The sequence below is a fragment of the Podarcis tiliguerta genome (assembly GCF_965153285.1).
Source record: "Podarcis tiliguerta genome assembly, chromosome: 5".
Taxonomy (NCBI): Eukaryota; Metazoa; Chordata; class Lepidosauria; order Squamata; family Lacertidae; genus Podarcis; species Podarcis tiliguerta.
This window is the reverse complement of record NC_139538.1, coordinates 60248912-60270934: the sequence shown is the minus strand read 5'-3', so window position 1 is coordinate 60270934 and position 22023 is coordinate 60248912. Positions and strand designations below refer to the sequence as shown.

Here is a 22023-nt window from a genome sequence, read left to right as displayed (position 1 = left end):
GGTGTATATTGGCTTCAGTGATCAAGGCAATGATCCGTATGTGAGGGGACAGAGACTTTGTGCTGGCCACCAGGCAATGGTTTTTCCCACCTGCCCCACCTTCCAGCTTTAGGAGCATCCAGAATGGAGCTGCTGCCACAGGCATCATGTGTGTTTTAATGAACTTAATAGAGTGGAAGCTTATAAGTCCCAGGGGTGGGGGGAGTTTGTGTATGAATTCAACACTGCTTCGCCTTTTTTGGTTGCTGTTTTGGTTGCTATTTGTTTATGTTGCTAATATTGTCTTATAGATTATGAATGTTGTGAATCCTAACTTTTGTTGTTAATCATGCTGATAATCATGTTGATAATCATGCTGCTTCGTTTGTTTGTTTGAATTGTTTTGTTAATTGTGTTTTATAGATTGTAATTGTTTTACTGATAATTTTTAATTGCTTTACTGATGATTTGGTAATTCTATATGATTTTTGTGATTCATGTTGTATTTGTGACATTCTGTTAGGTTGTTGTTATTGATTGTTTGTAAGCTGCTTTGCGATTTATTTTAATAAAAAGCAGCACAGAAATATAATTAATCAAACCAATATGACAGAATATGTGAAAAACTGATTACCAAAAGTAAGTATGCTTACTTTTGTTAATGAGTGATACCTCTTGAGGAAGAAAAAGAAGTTCAGGGGTGGAAGAAGATGAAACTGTTTCACCATGGTAGGATTAATCTTTGGAGAGCAAATAAAGAATGTGGGGGAGAAGTCTGTGTCTTATCTTTGTGCAGTGGCGTAGCATGGGTTGTCAGCACCCGGGGCAAGGCAAGTAATTTGCACCCCCTAACCCGTGGATTTTAGTAGGGGCAGAGAGCTGCGAGTGTGAGATGTTGCGCCCGGTGCGGCCGGCCCCCCCTGCACCCCCACGCTACGCCACTGTCTTTGTGGCAAAACATTTATCCCCAATAATGGCACTGGGAGTGATTTTACATCATGACGTAATTCCTAGGGGCATCCTGTCCCAGAAACCCAGCACAGCTATTGAGAGCAGCCAAGTTGCCATACGAAGGAGCAGTACAGCTTCCATTTTTTGTTACAGAACAAATGAAACCCTCAACCATGTAGTATTAAAAGGCAAAACTACCTCCTTGCCACCTCTCCTCCAAATCATGGAATTTGTCCACCTCTTGAAAGCTGCTAACTATCCACCCTTGCCACTTTTCCAGAGGGAAAATAGTCTTTCAAAAGTTGGGAAGGAGATATTTGGTTCAGTTTTAAAGTAAACAAGAGCACTCAATGGAGTTTCTCATAGGACTACCGCCATGACTGTAGCTGCAGAGATATACAGAACTTACTGTCATAATATCATACTAGTTTTATTGGTGTGACATCACATTACACAAATTTAATGTTCCAATGTAGACAAGGAAGGGGATGTAGCTTGCAGGTAGAACATCTGATTTGCATGCAGAAGGTTCAATTCTCAGCATCTTCAGTTAGGGCTGGAAAAGAGGTTCCTGCCTGAAACCTTGGAGGCCTCCTCCTAGCTCAGTATAAGGCAAATTCCTCTGTTCCTACAATTAGCATTCTTAACCAAAGGTTAAGGACAACTATTACATTGCCAAAACTGCAATCAACACTGCCTGAAAAACTGTTTAATGCTTACTTTGGAGATTTCCTGAAGGATTACTCTTTTGATCTTTTAAATAATTGAGTTTATAATGATTTTCCTTTGGTGCTACTATAACACGTTTCAAGTCAATTGATTGAATAAGTTTTGTATTTTACTCCAGCATCTTTGATTTACACAGGCTAGTGAATGGATTTTAAACAAAGACATTACTCATTTTTCATACTTCTCAAAAAGAGTTAATTGCACGAAACCTTACCTATTGCACTTGTCACTTGGGCTCAAAATGTCACCTTTTGTTTGACACCGCAAAATAGGATACTATTTAAAACTGATGCTTCAGTGACAACGAAATTGATTTGTTTTTACCAACCAAATTACAGCTTCAATTTTAAAAAATCTGCTAGCTAACATTAATATAAGTATTAATATATGACACTGCTATCTGTACAAATGCTTCTGTCTTGTTTTCAGTTTTACACAATCCTCCAGCAACTTACTCTTACTGGTCCCAAATATTTTATTGGAACTACTCTCAAAAAACCAGACAGTCTTTCTATTATAATTATTTAAGAACAACAATAATGGTAGCAATAGTTTTTACTTCTCCTAGTACCCATTGGCCATTTTCAGGATTGCCCAGCAACTGCAGAAAATGGATGCTTGAGACTATGGTTTTCATCAACACCATTGGCAATGGAAGCAAAGGTTCATTGAAGAACTTTCCTAATAAAATGAAGCTGAAGGGTGTTGTCAGTACAAAAGAATTCTGGAACATTACATGAGGGCGGGGGGAGTAGATGTTTGCAAAACATGACTATGTGCCCACACCGTGAAATTCAATACAGCAATATAGAAGGTTATGCACTTTTGTGGTAATGAAATTGTACTTGTAAGTAAGGCAAACGATAAGTAAATTCATCTGGGTTCTATATTAGTTAATTACATTACTAGTAAATCAGAATGTCTGAGAGATGTCTTGCTTCAAATATTTCAGATATTCATAATGTATTTTACATCTTTCCTCCAGTTCACCTCTAGAAGACAAGGGTGAGGTTGAGCTAGTGTTTGACCTTCATGCAGAGATTTTAGAGCTTTATAGAATTATGTACTGTGTGAAGAAAGAGACTTTTCTGCATTCTCATAATACTGGAGCTCAGACATCTCCATCAATGAAATTGCGAAATGTATTGAAGGTGTGAATCGTTGTTTTACCAATGATGCTTATGTGCCGCATCTTGCCTTGTAAGCACTGGTGGTTGCTGCCCATTGAGAATGATAGGGTGGAAGCCAGAAAGGCAACAGGGAGCCAGTGGCTGAGAGGCCTGAGAGACTGCCCTGTATAAAGATCTTACCAAAGGAAGGCTACACAAGCAGGTATTTAAAATTGGGTAAACTGTCCATTAAGGTGGGCAACCAAAGATGCTTTGGGGTACAGAGGCTGATTTTATCCAGTAGCTGGGCTGGGTTGTGGGAAGTTTAGGCTGGGGTAGAAATTTAGAGAACTTCAGAAACTGTCAACCAGCACATTTAAACCCCCAATTATAAGTACTGTATCTCTATTCTCTTGTGTACTTAGTGTTCCTTTCATAAACCAAAAGTTAATGCACTCTCTAGTACTGGGTGTTCATCTCATATCTAAGCCTACTACAGTGGTGCCCCGCAAGACGAAATTAATTCGTTCTGCGAGTTTTTTCGTTCTACGAGGTTTTTCGTCTTGCGAAGCACCAATGTGTATTGATGGTTTCCCATAGGAATGCATTGGCGGTTTAAAAAAAACCAAAGACGTTTTGCGAAGCAAGCCCATAGGGAAATCCGTCTTGCGAAGCAAGTCAGAAAACGGAAAACCCTTTCGTCTAGCGAGTTTTTTGTCTTGCGAGGCATTCGTCTTGAGGGGTACCACTGTATAGGAAAGCTGGAAAATTTTCAAAGAATTGTTGGCAGCACAAAATTAAAGAAGCAAGGATACCTTAATCTGTGCTTTTATACAAGTGAGGCAGACAGGCCACATAAATATTGTTGTTGTTGTTGTTTAGTCGTGTCCAACGCTTCGTGATCCCATGGACCAGAGCACGCCAGGCACTTCTGTCTTCCACTGCCTCCCGCAGTTGGGTCAAACTCATGCTGGTAGCTTCAAGAACACTGTCCAACCATCTCACCCTCTGTCATCCCCTTCTCCTTGTGCCCTCCATCTTTCCCAACATCAGGATCTTTTCTAGGGAGTCTTCTCTTCTCATGAGGTGGCCAAAGTTTTGGAGTCTCAGCTTCAGGATCTGTCCTTCCAGTGAGCACTCAGGGCTGATTTCCTTAAGAATGGATAGGTTTGATCTTCTTGCAGTCCATGGGACTCTCAAGAGTCTCCTCTAGCACCATAATTCAAAAGCATCAATTCTTCAGGGGATCAGCCTTCTACTGGGAAAGCCATAGCTTTATCTATACAGAACTTTGTTGGCAAGGTGATGTCTCTGCTTTTTAAGATGTGGTCTAGGTTAAAGTTATTAATTGCACAACAATGTAAGTGTGTGCGTGTGTGTGTGTGTGTGTGTGTGTGTGGTATAAAATCTGGGAATTCTCAAACAGCATTATTAGTTTACTTGGTAATATTTCAATGTTATACCATTACCTATTTCACAGTAACGTAACTTAAGCAAAAGGAAAGGGAAGCTTGTCAGCATTCATCTGAATATAGATATATAACAAAGTTATTTCTAGCATCACTTGGAATAATGTTACTATAATTTAATGTATAATCTTACTGAAGCTGTGTTTTCAGTGAGGGGAAATGATTTGGTGCCTATCTAGAAACCGAATTTAAATTATGGAATTAATTCAGGCCTTGAAGCTGAAGTTAGTATGCTCTCATGTATAGTTGAGGCACATATTAAAACACAGCACTCATGAGCAGCAATTCCTTGAATATCTACTATTGACCACATGATTACAGCAATATTGTTGGCATCCATCTGTCTCAAGAGGCAGTGGAGTGTGCCTCCATGGGTGAAGTCAAACCACTGTGTTAGCAGGACCGAAGGGACCTTTCTGGGGCGTAAGCCTGGGCAATGTGTATAGAGGATGACAGGACCCGCCTCTTGGCCTCGCTGATGTGGTCCAAAGGAAAGCAGAGCAATGCCCTTGGCACCAGCTTGGCTGCAAGAGTTGCTGGAAGGAGCTATACAAGGCACCATCTAAACGCCTTAGGGACTCCACTCCAGATATATGTAGGGTTTACTCCTTAGCCTTTTCTTGTGGAGGGTTTACTCCTTAGCAAATTGCTGGGTTCTGAGAAGAAGTGTTAGCAGCTTCCATAATCTTTTGACACAACATTAGATTCCAACTGAGATATGTGTGTCCCCTCTTTCACCTTGTGAAGGATTTGCAACATTCTATTACTTGTTCGCACTTGGTAAAAAATAAACAACAAAAAAACTAATGTAAAAGCCTGCTGAGAATTGGCTTTCACATGGAGATAAGTAACAGCCTTTTCACACCTTTAGTACAAAATCAATAAGGGATCATATACAACCAAAGTAAGTAAACATATTTTTTCACTTTCTCTATCTGTGTTGTTGTTGTTGAACAAAAAAAAAAAAGGGGGGGGGGAGATTGGAGAATCATTATAGTGATATTTACCAACACTTTCAGTAAATTCAGTATAGGCAGATAATTTTTGCTAAAAACAAAACAAATATAAAACAAATCGCACTAATAATTCCTCCCTTTACACTCCAGATTTCCTTAAGTCCATTGTGTTTACTTCTGGAAGTAAAGTATATTTCTTTCAAAGCAAAACAAACAATAGTAAAAGGAATTGTCAAGGGCCTTGTAGACTATCAGCCTTGAGAATACAGGAGTTCAGCTTTCAGAAGTGTAACAAAACTCTGTTTTAGAGTATGTGGGAAATGGGTTTTGCTAGAGTTTGTTAGACACAAGAATGGTATAATTTTTGTTTTTCTGCTTTGTCCAATAACTTGTCAGCAAGGTGCATTGGTTAGGCTTCACATTTTGACATAGTAGCAATGTTGCTAAAATCAATACAAAATGTAATGCCCTTGTCAGGTTTTGACATAAGAAGAATGGAACTACGACTGTCATGCTTTAAATGAAGCAGAGTCTCTACCTGAAAATTTGCTGCCTGGATGCGAATATTCTTTATACACTGTAATTTCCATGCAAAACACCAGTTATTTAAAAACAAATGTAAGACCTTGTATGCATCTGCAACATAGCACCTTAATAGTAGAAGCATAATTAGTGCCAAATGAAAGACAGAAATGCAGCTTTAAACGCTTTTCTGTCAGTCCTCCCTCCCCCCCCCCCACATTTGATTGATGGACATGCAGGAAGGTGGATTTAAATCTTGTTTCAACCTTCCTGGCTTTTTTTTTTGCCATCTGTGAACAGATATGATATATCTGAAAGGCATTTTTAGTCACCCCCTATTCCCTGCTGCACCGTGGAGCACACAATTGGAAATGGCATATCAGTCACTCATCCATTTGAATCACTCAGCACCGCTTTATGGTGTAGAAATGTGTCTTTGGTCACTGTTACCCAATTGCTCCTTCTTTTCCATGAGCACCAAAGGACCATTTCCTATTCTAGTCTCCCTCTGTGGTCTCCAGAGGAACTGGCCTCTAGCCCTAGGGCACTATGGGCAAGAGCGGCTGGCACAGTGGGATGAGGGCAATGGACCCCTCCTCCTGACAGCTGTGTTGCGGTCACGTACCAGGTAGTAGTGATGTTTGGGCTCCACAGGCACACCAGCACAGCCACTCCAGTGTCCCTCTGCAGCCCTGCCATGCTGCAGTGCAGGAGAGCAGATCTGCACCCGTGCTCCACAACACAAGCCAGTCCAGAGTATGGGTGAGCATCCTGGGTCGGCAAGCAGGGCAGTGGCTTTCCACACTTTGCTGCCATGACATATAATGGAGCGCGGAAGCGTAACCTGAGAATTGTGGTGGCAATGTGCATTAATTGAAGGAGGGAAACATTCCAGAAGCACATGTGATTTTGGCCTTGCACCTTCAGGTTACAGACTCCGCTAACCCAGAAATAGTGCTTCAGGTTAAGAACTTTGCTTCAGGATGAGAACAGAAATCGTGCTCCGGCAGCCGTGGGAGGCCCCATTAGCTAAAGTGGTGCTTCAGGTTAAGAACAGTTTCAGGTTAAGAACGGACCTCCGGAACGAATTAAGTACTTAACCCGAGTTACCACTGTAATGCCATAATCCGACTATTATCCAGGCCTCATTTAATTCCAAATAAATAAAATAGGTTTATTTTAATTGCACAATCTGGATCAGCGATGTTATTCTGCAATTTGCAGCAGCATGTATGTGCATGTGCGTCTGATTCGTCCAGGTCCCTTCACCTTGAAACTCACTGCAACCGGGACTCACTGGGCAAGCCTCCAAAGGTTCCTGGTTGAGGAATATGGTTGGGGAAAGAAGCAGCAGCTACAGCTGGAGGGAACTGAGAGAAGGAAACAGATGAACGAAAAAGAAAAATGAGACGAAGGGGCTTAGAAGAGAAGAGGGTGCAGGAAGTGGCAGGACAGAGAGAAAGAAAGATGAAGGGTGGGAGAAAGATGTGAAATGGTAGACAGAGCTGGGCAAGAGGGAGATGAACAACGCATGGGAGGAAGGCAGAGAAAGAAAGAAAGAAATTTGGGGTAGTGGGGCACTAAATTAATTGATTGTCCCACATAACAGTTGTTTTTGGAGGTAGGCTGCTTGGCCTGCTCCTTACTTTACCTCTTAAAATGGCAGCATATGGTGGTCACTGAAGCGTATTCCAGACAGCTGCTACCCCAAATGTATGACCTGCACACATTGAGATTAGCCACTGTGTGTTTTTTTCTAGTTCTGGTTCATCAAACTTTTGGTCTGAGGGGTTGTATTCTATTTATAGTAAAGGAACACAATTCATTGCTATCTTGTCTATCCATAATTCATAGCCTGCAGTCTGCTTTAGATTTAGAGCAAGTGGTAAATGCACCCTCCACTCGTGTTCTTGCTGCACAGGGAGGTCTTTTTAAAAATCCATTACAGGGATTAATGGTAGCAAACATCTAAGAATACTTTCTTTGATAGCAGGTTCAATTCATTAAAGACTGGTGATGATATAGATTTTCGCAGTTACACACAGACTCAGGGGTCTATATTTATCAACAACCAAAGCACCTTCATTTCTAGCACTAGGAAAGAAAGTACCATAAACACAGCATTAAATAAAAAACCTAGTAAGTGCTCATTTTAAATTAATAGCATAAAAAGGGCAATATGGGCAAAGTACTTTATATTTCATTTCTAATTCTAGTCTAGTTAATTTTCTAGACAATGCACATCTCCAGCTCCAATACTGCAGTTTAGAGTTTTCAATCTCAATTTATTCAAAGTGCAGAAAATGCATTTTGCTGACACAATACATTTTAAGCCCCTTTCCCCATATCATACCTCCTCCTTCTAAAGAGCTGAGGGTTTTAGGGAACGCTTAGAAATGTACATGCATAGAATCTGCTTAACCCCAGGATGTGTGACTCAAGTAATAGAATATTCCCCCATTACACTAGGGATGGGGACAGTGCTGGATTTACGTATAAGCTAAACAATCTATAGCTTAGGGCCCCACTCTCTTGGGGGGCCCCCAAAAAAATTAAAGGGGAAAAACTGGATGTACATTTCCAAAATATAAGATAAAAAACAAATAAAATAAAATGTCAGGGAACTGCCATCGGAGCGGGAGGCGGAGAGGAGGCTCCCGGACGATGGTGGAGAGGGTCCTAGTAGAAGGAGAGATAGCCCATCCGCTGGGGAAGGTAATCAGCGTAACACCAGTGGAGAAGGGCAGGAGATAGAGGAATCGGAGAGGTGGCTCCAGGACTCTTCGCAGGAGACCAGCGGAGAGGTTGTGAGTGTCCGTTGCCCACACCCAACTTGCGCAGGAAACTTTCGCACAGGCAACGGGGGAGGAGACTGGGCGTCAAACAGCTTCTATGTTGGAAGCGGTTTAAGAAACGCCCACTGACGGATTCTGTCAGTGACTGAGGCAGCCACGGATCTTGAGGCTGTCCTGACAGAAAGGGTTCAACCATGCAAGATAGTCACGAGTAAAGGCAACTTACGCACGAGCAACCCCTAGAACCATTACATAAAACCTACATTCAGCAACTGTGTTTTGTGTTGTTCAGGTCCAAAAATTATCATATAGCATATATTCAGCACAAGAAACAGTGACAATTTGTTGTTGACTAAGGACAGCTGGATGTATAAAGGGCCCCATTACCTTCAGTAGCTTAGGCCCTCATCAAACCTAAATCCAGTCCTGCATGGGGAATGTGTGGCTCTCCAGATGTTGTTGGACTGACTCCCTTCCTCTTGGACCATTGGCCATGCCGAATGGGGCTGACGAATGTTGAAGACTAACAACATTTGTAAGGCCACATGCCCCTCACCCCTGCCTTATAAAGATAGAGCTGGGGCAATTATTCTTGCATTAATGTGGGGCCTATCACAACCAATGTTACCCTTTCCACTGCAGAAGGCAAAATGCCAACATCAGCTTTAGCCAATGTGATGCCTTCCTGGTGTCTTGGACTATAATTCCTACCAGTCCCAATCAACACTGCTGCTGTAATGCAAAACATTGGGGGTGGCAGGGAGTGCGGAGCTTGGCAAAGGTTCATCTAGATTGCCTCTCTCCCCACCACCAATTAGCAATCTTCTCTTCTTCACCACCTCCAGACACCAAGATCTAGTCCCCATTAGTGCTGTACCATTTAACACTGCAGGCGAGGATGCGGGAGAGAGACTTCTCAGCGGCTGCCCCCAGACTTTGGAACTCCCTCCCTAGAGAAGCTATACGGGCTCCCTCTTTGCTGTACTTCTGCTGGGAGGTGAAGACTTTCTTGTTCCAACAAGCTGTTGGGAATTGACAGCTTCTAATTAAAGGTCCAGTGCCGTGCTGTTTTATTGTGATGACTGGTATGTTTTAAAGAGATTTTATATTTGGATATGGCTTAAATTCTATTACTGTTCAATTGTTTTCTTTAAACAAATTTGTATTGGTTTTAAAATACAAATACAATAACCATTAAACACTTACCCAGCAGTACAGCTAATGGTGTTTGTTTCATCCATTGTCTCTAGACATACTAATAATTGTTTTTTTTCTGATTTTACCAATTGTTGTTTTTATCTGTAAGTCGCCTTGTGTCCCATCAGGGAAAAAGTGGGGTATAAATATAATAATAATAATAATAATAATAATAATAATAATAATTGCAGCTCCTCCATACAAAAACAACAACCAACCAACCAACCCTTCACATAGTAAACTAGATTCAGGGGGAAAGCCTAGCCTTTGTTTTACCTGCAGCAGTTGTTATAGGGTACCACTATTTTACATTTTCAGCATTAAGCAAAATAAAGAGATGCCCCCCCTCCATTAAAAAGGAGCCCTTTCTCAATGTGTGGCGCAGATATCAAGGTGTGTGTGTGTGTGTGTGTGTGTGTGTAAGAGAGATTTGGTCTTCAGCCAATGGCCCAATCATTTCTTTCCATCAGCTCATCAGCATACAAAGGAGCTGAATGGCATCCAAAATTTGGTTGTGAACCTGCATATTCATTTTGCAACTTAAATCCTTGCCCTGGGAAAACTTTCAATCAGAGAGAGTTATCTGAAGGCTCTTGCATTACTATTGATCCTGTTTGTGCAATATTACAATAGATACCATTAATTTTACTCGAAATGCATGTTCTAAAAGCTAATCTACTGCATTATTAACTGTTACAATGTCAGCATGTTTATTATCAAATTTTTCTTAATTAGAATATGGGCTATTATTTACCATCACATTGCACATGAAGGAGTTTTGCAATTTAGCTTTCTTGCCTCATGATAAATAAATCACCTGGATAATGCATTTGGTGAAATCTTGCAAGCAGCTTTTACATTAGCGCAAATGATACAAGTCTTAACACAATATTTTGAATTATGGAGAGACAGCAAAATCAATGGATTAAGAATATCGTAACAAGTTTTATGAAATCAATGTGGCGTTGTATATGAAAAGTACACTCTGCGACTTTTAAAGAGGTAAATCAGGGTGGTGTACATAAAAGCTGGGATTTGACAATCGTCTATTAAATTGTCAGATTCACTGGGTTGCATCTAACTAAGCCCTACTCAGAGTAGACCCATTGATATTAATAGAGCTGCGTTACACACGTCCATAATCTTCAGTGGGTCTGGTCTGAGTGGAACTAGCACAGGATGCAAACCCTTAAATGGGTCGTTCCATATCAAGTGATCCAACTTCTTTACCTCATATCATCCAATTTTGTTTGATATGCATTTTGTTGTACTTCATGAAATGAGGTACTAACAAGAGTTCTTTCAAAGCATTAATTCTATCATGTGATAGCAAGCTATCACTCCTTTGGAACACATTTTTAAAAGAAAAGCCTGACTAGTTTCTCAGACACCTTTTAATTGAATACCTTTCTAAAGAAATGCCCAAAGCAACTGATATTATAGTTGAAGTCTTGTTTATTCTGTTATGTTTTACTCCAAGAAGACCCATTTATCCTAAATAGAATCCACTAAGGCAGACATGTATGTACAGTGTGTGTGTGTGTGTGTGTGTGTGTGATCCCATTGAGATCCCAAGAAGAATTTTTTCAGGTAGCTCTTAGAAATATTAAATAATCAATACATTTTTAAAAGTTTTTCTTAAATTTCTAAAAAAAACCCACCTAAAATCACTTTCTAAAATTTAAAATTTTGTAACTTAACTTTAAAATTTAGAGTAAGTCCATCATGTGACATATATTAAAGCCCATGAAGTTCCGAAGAGATTGGTGTTTTTAGTTTTGATGTATCTGGATACTGAGTTTCAAAATGTGTTTTATTGGTTGCTTATATTATGTTAAGAATTGCCCTGAGGCTTTTACAGTGTGGAAGGATATCAACTCCAAAATAAATAAATAAGGTTGAAATCCTATTCCTGCTTACTTGGGAATAAGCCCCATTGAATAAAGTAAACATGTATATGATTACACTGTACATTAAGTAGGAAGTCTGTCGTTCTTTTTCATTGACCAGCATGATTTGATAGTTACTAGAGGTCATGCTATTTTACATTAAGTAGCTGGTTGAGAATGGAAAGCAGAACTGAATATCCTCAATTACCTCTTTGTACTAAGCAGCAGCCTTTTTAGAAGGCTGTGCTATGGTATAACCCAATGGTACCCAGCTGGTGGTTTGTGAATCCAAGGAGTTCTGCGTAACCCACCTAGGGTGTCCATGGCATAATTCACATAACAAAAACAACAGTAGAGGTATCAACAGAGGTATCAATATAACTGTTGATATATACAAAAGAGATATCAATTTTTTCAAAAGTAGGCGCTCCAAGGGTTGTGTTTTGAAAAACAGGGGGTCTGCAGCAGTTAGCCAATGGGGAACCACTCGTCTAACCTCAAGCAAACAGAGATATGAATGGAATTATTTGAAGGATGGTGTGGTTATAGTAATTACTCCAAGGAACTGTGCATGCCACAACAGAGTAATGCACTTTGCATCAAGTGAATCCCCTGACACAGGCGCAAAAACGTCTGCTGCAGGGCTGAATATACTACCAATGAATAAAGCGAAAATTGATGAAAAGAGCTTTGCTTATTTAGAATGCAAAGCAATTTTGGAGTGCATTACATCATTTCAGTGAAGTGACTTCTTTAGGCAGATCATTGCCTATCCCGTGTGTGTGAATTTATAAATAAGATAGTTGCACACTACAGTGCAGAATACAAATATGATACAGCAGCCACAGTTTCTCCCGTATTTTCATAGGCTCATTACTTGACTGCAAAAAAAAACCAATGCACTCTGCAGTGAAATCTGAACACTAGTTCATCACTTTTAAAAATGTATTTAATTTTAAGAAGTGTGTTGGCTCCCATCTGTTGACATCTCACTGACACTTCATAGTTCAACATGCCTCGTTTCATTAGTGTGGAAAAATAGTACTGCAGTTATCATTCATGAGTTATGGAGGTTTGTTAAATACAACGAGCTGCAAAAAACCCTTTATTCTAGTTCATGCTTTCTGGCTCTTTCTTTGATAGTACAGCAGCTTGTATATCCACTAACAAATATAAAGTAGGTGGAGAACGCCACCATTCTTGCTTAACTGCAAACTGTGCAGAGTTTGTAAAGCCGCAGGTGACCATAACTAGGCACCAGAGAAAGAGATCACTATGGACCTAAGTGGGATTACAGTACCCTTAGACCTTGTAAACATGATATATTTTGCAGCATTATAGCAGTGCAGCACCTGCGTGATTGACAGACATACTGTTGCATCCTCAACATTAATAAGAATTTTGTCACTGATGCAAAGGCAGAGCTGGCCTTGATACCTCTATATTGTTTTCTATAATGTCATACAGTCACCCACGATAAGGTCTTATTCCAATATATAAAGCAAACATCTAAGCGGAGAGAGACAAATACAATGAAACGAGGCAAGGTGCCTGTGTCTCCACAAAATCTCTGTCTGTTATTATCAGACATGTGATTACTACTGAGAAATAAAATCAATACTAATATCATTTGCGTAGGTCAGCTCAATACTAGAAAACATTTGCGTGTGGCTACAAGCTTGCAGGAAATATATCAGCCTGAAAAGATTAAATAATTTTCCTTCAACGTAACACCGTACTGATATTTCTAAGTTCAGAATATGTATGATATATACATGGCTTCTAACTAGGGATAAATATAAAAAAATAGACAATAGTTCTGAGGTCTGAGGTAATGATATGTCAAAGAAAAGCATGTGTACGAAAGGAGAGAAGTCTACATATTTTTCCAGAGTCAATGTTATTACTGAGCTGTCCCAAAGTTAAACTTAATATGAACGAACGGCTGAATTGCAGCAAAACCATAGCCTACTAAAACTGGTTGAACAGTTCCATAGCCAACCATTATAAATTTAGCATCAGCATTTGAATATTTGTACTATGCAATTCAAAAGCACGTCAGTGCAAGTAGATAAATAGGTACCGCTGCGGCAGGAAGGTAAATGGTGTTTCCATGTGCTCTGGCACTCATCATGGTCCTCCGTGCGCCAGTAGTGGCTTAGTCATCCCAGACGCATTGCATGAACGAGAAAGATGTCTGGGGGGACACACAAGCTCCCTCGGCCAGAAATGTGAGATGAGCTCCCCACCCCATAATTGCCTTTGACTGGACTTAACCATCCAGGGGTCCTTTACATTTACTGCTCTGGTATATGTAAGGAAATCTCTATGTGGGACAAGAAGCTACAGTTAGAACTGGATATGGAACAACTGATTGGTTCAAAACTGGGAAAGGAGTATGACAAGGCTGTATATTGTCTCCCTGCTTATTTAACTTATATGCAGAATTCATCATGCGAAAGGCTGGGCTGGATGAATCCCAAGCCAGAATTAAGATTGCCGGAAGAAATATCAACAACCTCAGATATGCAGATGACACAACCTTGATGGCAGAAAGTGAGGAGGAATTAAAGAACCTTTTAATGAGGGTGAAAGAGGAGAGCGCAAAATATGGTCTAAAGCTCAACATCAAAAAAACGAAGATCATGGCCACTGGGCCCACCACCTCCTGGCAAATAGAAGGGGAAGAAATGGAGGCAGTGAGATATTTCACTTTCTTGGGCTCCATGATCACTGCAGATGGTGACAGCAGTCACGAAATCAAAAGACACCTGCTTCTTGGGAGAAAAGCAATGACAAACTTAGACAGCATCTTAAAAAGCAGAGACATCACCTTGCCAACAAAGGTCTGTATAGTTAAAGCTATGGTTTTCCCAGTAGTGATGAATGGAAGTGAGAGCTGGACCATAAAGAAGGCTGATCGCCGAAGAATTGATGCTTTTGAATTATGGTGCTGGAGGAGACTCTTGAGAGTCCCATGGACTACAAGAAGATCAAACCTAACCATTCTTAAGGAAATCAGCCCTGAGTGCTCACTGGAAGGACAGATCCTGAAGCTGAGGCTCCAATACTTTGGCCACCTCATGAGAAGAGAAGACTCCCTGGAAAAGACCCTGATGTTGGGAAAGATGGAGGGCACAAGGAGAAAGGGACGACAGAGGATGAGATGGTTGGACAATGTTCTTGAAGCTACCAGCATGAGTTTGACCAAACTGCAGGAGGCAGTGGAAGACAGGAGTGCCTGGCGTGCTCTGGTCCATGGGGTCACGACGAGTCATACACGACTAAATGAGTAAACAACAATAAATATGGAAGGAATTAAATACTGGACATAATTTCAGGCAGGTCTCATCGTGAGTGGGAAAGGAAAAGTCTTTTCTTTTGATAGGCCATATCAGACCAAGGTGAGTGAACCATCACATGAATTCTTTAAAAGCCAAGCACGGCCTATTCTTCCAGACCATGTATCTCACAGTAGTTAAAATTAAAGCCAAGAAATGCATACATTCCTTTTTTTCTTCTTCTTCTTTTTTTTGAGTTTTCAGTTCTATTGCTATTAATGGTTTCTTTTTCCACTGTGAGAATATGCTTTTGATTTGTCAAGCTGCATTACAAGAGATGTCTTTATAGCGAAAGTTTCAAGCTGAACTGGTTTTATAAATTTATGCAGAAAGCACAAAGCAGAACCCTACAGAACATTGATAAGAATATGGCTGGGATCCAACAACATCTAGTGCAAGCAAAAAGGTGCTTCTGCTCAAGCAAGGGGGATCCACACTTTTCAATGATTTCCCTTTCACCTGCAATCTTGCAGCCGTACCCCACAACTTTCCTGTGAGCCCACAACCTGACGGTCAATATGAGCTTTTTTAAAAATACAGAGTAAAGAGAAGTTAGGAAGCCTAGTTTAGTCCTGGTTAGGGAAGTTTTAAATGTTTGATCTTTTGTCATGTTTTTAATGTTCTGTTGGCAACCGCCCAGAGTGACAGGGGAAACCCAGCCAGATGGGTGTGGTATTATTATTATTATTATTATTATTATTACTACTACTACTACTACTACTACTATTCCATGGGAGGAGAAATGGTCTCATGATTATTAGGATCAAACCCTTTAAAAACAGTACTATGCATACCTACATGTTTATATTATTTTTGAATTTTATTTTATTGCTACTTGAATGTTTAAGGACAAAATAGGGGCATGACTTAATTAACGTGGCAGCTGAGAACCAGTGTTGCACTTTAATTTTGAATCATAAAAAGTCAATACACTGTTTTAAAGTTTGAATATCAAGCCAGCCTGAAAATAAGACTGTAAGTAAGGCCTTCTCTCTAATGGATACAGTCATAGAAATTCTAGGCCATAATCCAAAGATCCATATATGCAATTGTGTAGAAATGAAAACTGCACTGCACTCTGCTCTGTCTTACACATCCAATATTGGTACAGCCTACTACACTTGCAAGGTAAAATAAGTCTAGAATAAATAACTAAATATGCCAGACTTAACCACCAATGCATTGTTTCTGTGATTTATGTCCATATTATCAAGTAGGAAAGGTTTTCAGATGTACACTAGCTGTACCTGGAGCTTAAAAAGAGGTTAAGAGTTAAGGATCCACCCTAACCAAAAAGAAGAATATCAAAACCTAAGCCTAGAAATCCTTTCTACCTTCAAGGAGCAGACTAGGTCACAGCACAGGCCCTGATCCTGCACGCACAATGTTTACCGAATTACTGTGTGTATGTGTGCGTGTTTGTCTTCACAGCAGTATTTTACCAATAGATTACACTACACCATTGTTTCAATATTGCACAAGGGAGCTGTTACAGAGGCATAAGTAGAAAGATCTAAGACTGTTGGCACAGGGAATGGCAAGAAATACCTTGGGTTATACTGGTTTGCTCAGAAGTCACTAACAGTGCTAATATTTTAGAGTATAATAAAATACACTTCAGTCATTTCATTTTTTGCTCAGCTTCATTCATCTGTCAACTGTTATGATACCTGAGCATATAAAATACTGGTGCTAATTTAGCCTGCTGAATGTGTTCTCAGAAAACTCATGGGACATATATTTATGTCCCAAAATGTGGCATAGTGTGGGTCTGATGGTAATACTGCATATGCTGCTTTAAAAATGTGCTCTGGAACAAAGATTTCTCCCTTTTAGCGCCGTTCTGTGCCCAATAAGCACGGGACGCTTTTGCCCGGCGGTGCTGGGGCCCATAGACTGCAGCAAAATAGTGGGCAAGGTTTTGCCCAGTATCTTCTCCGAGTGATGGGCTCATGAGAAAAAGCTGCCCCATGAGCCCTTGCTGCTGAGGGGAGGCGAAAGCCTATATAAGGTTGCTTCCCCCTGGAGCTCACAGCCAGTTTGCTTTGAAAGCTTCCTGCCCGCCCACCCTCGGGTTAGAACCTTCACTGAGCAATGCTGGGTCGCTGGTTTACAGGGCTGGAAAGGATTCCCTCTTCTTCTCAACCTGATTGGCACTTCATTGGGGTATTTCTGCCTTTTCCTCAGTGAAATTATGGCTTTTCTTTGTTAAGCGGAAGAACATTGTTCATATGAGGGCAGAAATGACATTGGTCAGGATCAACATAGTATTGGGGGATGGCCCATAAGGGGCCTGAGGGGAGGACTGACCATGGCAAATCCAAGTGTGGGTTTGGTATCTGCCTGTTTGGTAACCCAGTGAGACCTTGCTTGCCAGTGTGGTGTAGTGGTTAAGAGGGGTGGACTTGTAATCTGGGTAACCGGGTTCACATCTCCGCTACTCCACATGCAGCTGCTGGGTGACCTTGGGCTAGTCACACTTCTTTGAAGTCTCTCAGCCTCACTCACCTCACAGAGTGTTTGTTGTGGAGGAGGAAGGGAAAGGAGAATGTTAGCCGCTTTGAGACTCCTTTGGGTAGTGATAAAGCAGGATATCAAATCCAAACTCTTCTTCTTCTCTTCTTGCTTGGCTTGCACCACGGCAAGGTTCAACACTGGCCAACTCCCGTCATACAGGTTTAAAGAGATCCAAACCCAGTGGATCTATTCCATCAACACGGGGCTTGTGGAATGATGAACTGATCCTTGGGACCCAATGCCATGCCAACCCTTGCCCTGCCTGCTGCTGTCAATAAGATTTAGCCTGATTTTGCACGGTCTGGTTATTTGGCTGCTCTCATGGGTCACATAATGTGCCTGCCTTGGCAAGTTCCTTCATAGATTACCATGTAAGTAGCAAATTTTGCATACAATGTATTTCCCGGCTTGGATAATCATTTGAGGCTTCATAAAACATGGTTTATGAAGTGGGAATGAGGTTTGAGGTCAAAGCACGCTTTCTTCATGATGAATTTAGGACTAAGGGTGGCAGTTCCCAGGGGGTTTTCCATCTGAACACTGCCCACCCCCACACCTGCTTAGCTTCAGCAAAGTGGCAGCCTCATCATAAACCTATTGACCAGAGTGAAGAATTCCACACTCCAGTCTGCTGCCCTGGCTCTGCCCACCTGCCTGCCCCTGATTGGGCTGTTCAAATTTTATGGTTTAGGCAAAATATCCCACCATCCACAGCAACCGGCCAGGGATGGATCTAACAGCCAGCTGTAAGAAAGACATTTTATCAGCCCTGGAGAAATTGAAGGAAGCCTGTGATGGGCCACAACTGCCGCCCACCCTGGAACCAGATAAGTAGCCATTGCCACCTGCAGGTGTTTAGTTGAAGAAGTCATCCAAGAAGCCTATAACAATGTCAGAATCACCTCCCCCACAATGGGAAACTATTGTGTAAAAGTTTTCATTTCTGTTTTTCAATAAACGCAATTCAGAGCTTTCACACGGATCACTAGCAAAAGGAATACTTTGTTACTGAAACAAACATTTGCCCTTTCTGCCACTTTTCATTTTCTTTTTATGCAGCTTTCATGTTCCTTTGGTTTTGTTTTTATCATAAGAAAATAATAAGATTTTACTAATTTAGTATTTTGATAAAACTAATTTTGCATGTGTGGTGACTTTGAGATAAAGGGATGCAGGCAACTGTCATGTCATTGCCCCCCCCCCCATGAGAACAGTTAGAAAATCAATGAATTATGAAATTATGCAAACATAACTGTTTCACGTACTTTAAGAAGACCTGCTATAGCAGCAAGGTATAACATGGATTCCAGTTTAATTGAATATTCTGAATTAAACTTTACCTTTTCAATTATGGAACCAAAACAAAGGGGCTTTCTGTTGTACTATTCTGAAAATTTCACCTGCAAAATATTTAGTTCACTGAAACAAATCAGGACAATCCAAGCCTGACCAAAAATTTGGCTTGGACATTTTCAACAAACATGGGCAAAAACACGTAAGAAAAGATTAAACTTTGCTAAAGCTCTTTATATAGTGATATACTGCCAAGGTTTTATTCAAACAAAATGTTCTGCCATAGGTTAAGATAAGATGCCTGGCCTGTTCTTGGGTAGGAAGGGAATCTAATCACTTGTTTTCCATTTTTGCTTTGTCATAAGAAAAAGAAAGAGGCATCAGTACTTGGCAAGCAAACCTATTTGGAGAAAATGTTAATTTTCTGTACCTGAAAAATATGAACAAATGTTTTGCTCTGGTTACAACACACAACAGCACTTAGAAATGAGATGGCACAATTCCCTGGCTGGCTGGTTGGCATTGGCCTCTGTGGCTTGCTTGAAGAACAAGGTCGTAGCAGAGAGAAAAGCGGAAAGAACATCCAACACAGGGCTAGATCAGACGCACCTTTTCTCTCTCTTACTCCTGTAGTCCCTGGCACCAGTGAAACCATTTAACGTGGCCCATTCCTAAAATGGGAAGATTTCCTCCTGCAACGGCAACAGAAGGATACTGGTGCAATAGGGAAGAGACTGCAGTGCCGCCTCCAAACTAGAGTGCTGTGTGCTCAGCCAAGTTACTGGGCCCCCATCCTCACTGCCTTTGCCTAAAGCCACTTAGGGTCTATGGCACAAGACGTAAAATGTTTCCTTGTTTTTAACATGCATGGGTGTTCGCTTGCTTTTTAAATCCATTTCTCCCCCCCCCTTTTTTTATTTATTTACATCCCACCTTTTTCTCAAGGTGATGTACATGGTTCCCCCCTCTTCATCTAATCCCCACAACAACCCTGGGAGGTGTGGAGTGAATCACAGAATTGGAGAATTGGAAGGGACCCTGAGGGTCATCTAGTCCAACCCCTTGCAATGCACAAATCCTGCCCACAGCCATCTCTGTGTGGGCTCTAGCCTCCAACCTCCTGGTTAAACAGCCAGATGTATTGGCCCATTGTGCCACAGGGTTGATTAAAATAAAATCTTAATCCAAGATTGCATTCAGCTGAACTAGCATGAAGAAACATCAGTAGCAGGGATAGGATAGAATCTATCCTCCTCAAAAACAGGACCATTTTGAATACTTTCTAAAAGATTACAGAAAATATATGCAGTATTTCATTTGTTAAGAGCTGTTCTATTATGGCACATCCCGCAATGCTGAGATGTGGCTTTTTAGATGGGTTTTTAAAAAGTAATCACTGAAACAACGGGCGCCAGATTTCTCTCAGAAACTGAAAAGCACAGAAGGGTAAAGGAGGGATGGCCACATTTAAAGATTTTTAGGAGTTCCAGAACCAGCTTTTCAACATTTGCTTGGGAAATGTTCTATAATACACAGAATACTTCAAAACTTCAAAAACTAAGCCTATTAAAATAAGATTCCGTTCAAGGATAACAAGAACTTCAACTTGGAACACTCTAAATTCAATAACATGCTCAGCCAAATGCAAAATTCTATTTAGCACTGGATCAGAATCTAATTGTTCTGCTTCATTATTCGATACAAATAATACATCCCACTAAGGAACTCATGTCTGTTTGCTTTCTTAGATTATTTCAGGCTATATATATATATATTAACAGAACTGCTAATATTATTCGTAACATTTCATAAAATAGAAGTGCCTTTCCAAACATGGTTTAATATTTCTTTGTCACTTTTCTAGCATTGCTCAAATCATCTGAAAATATGATGGACCCCCCTTTACAAATTTTTCAAAGTGCCTCATATAAACATTCAATATACGTCATTAAGGAAACAGTACATAACAAACAGGAAATTGCATAAAACAATTCCTAATCACAGCTGAACAAACAGCAGCAAATCCTCTCACAACTAGCAACTCTTTTTCAATATCTGGATGCTTTCATATACTTCTGCTTTCTAGTAAAGGAAAGATAATCCCCATTCCTACATACATTCAATATATACCTACATCCTTTGGCAAAATCAGAAACTTGAGACAAAAGCGAAATGTGATTTATATATTTATTCAATATTACTTCTACTAATAAATCAAGTGAACCCTGAGTAAATCATACATTTACTCCATAAATTAGACTTAGATGGATTTAATCAACTTTGGCTCACCTTGTCCCTGGGCCAGGATCAGGATGCCTGCAACTATTTTTGCTGGAGGCCATAGGTTTGATGGCATTTCAGTCCAGTTTACTTCCATACCACAAAAAGTCCCACATGCTTTCACACTATTTTCATTGTTCTCACCATTCAACCAATGCAACATTTAGGATTCAACATCAAGTATTAGGGGTGTGTCCTTAAATGGATGCACACAGTTCTGTAAGAAATATTGCCAATGCACTTGCAAAACCAGAAGGAAGTTCAATTCATCATTTCAGATCACTTATCCTCATTGCTCCAAATGCTTTCAGTGCAAAATGCAAACTATTTTATGTATAAATTCAGTGTATTCATTGGTTATACCACTTACCATTGGAGAGAAATTAACCACAGAGGCACTATGACTGCCAGCATTGCACTTAAAATTCAAACGTTGGTCTGTCTCCCTGTTCCCTGTGTTGCGGCTCAGTGACCTGTCTGGATCTGCAGATATTTTCTGGAAGGCAGTGCAAGTCATCCCCATGAAGCTAGATGGCTTGATCATAAAGGCCTCCAGAGCAATATTAAGAGAAACCTGTCAAAACAAATTTGAGGAGCTGGTGTAGTTTTAACATATTTTTTACAGGCAATAACTTGTATAAAATCTACATTACGTATTTGCATATGCTGTACTATACACACAAACACACATACATAATGCATCACAAAACACCATTCATGTGCACCCATAAAGTTACATAACTTGTAGGCTTGCAACACTATTTTTAATTTTTAAAAACGTACAAGGATCTTCTTCTTTTTTAAATGTACAAGGACCTAACTCATTTCTCAAATTTTATCTTTACAGAGAAGAATGATATTAACTGGAGTAATTGTATTTTAACAATCATTAGTTGTTTGTTTTAACAAGATTCCTACGGTCAGAAGCTCACCACCTTTGAAATGAATGGGAAATGTGCAGGAATTCAGATTGGCAAATTTCATCTCGCAGTGCTA

General features: G+C 40.4%; 1 protein-coding gene across 1 annotated transcript in view; it reads right to left on the bottom strand.

Moving 5' to 3' along the window:
* Positions 1-22023, bottom strand: part of ADGRA1 (adhesion G protein-coupled receptor A1) — a 307922-nt gene that overhangs the window by 130933 nt on the left and 154966 nt on the right. Inside the window, exon 13 of the mRNA XM_083443486.1 lies at positions 21398-21601. Coding sequence (XP_083299612.1) covers positions 21398-21601 — 204 coding nt within the window. The remainder of the gene's footprint in view (positions 1-21397; positions 21602-22023) is intronic.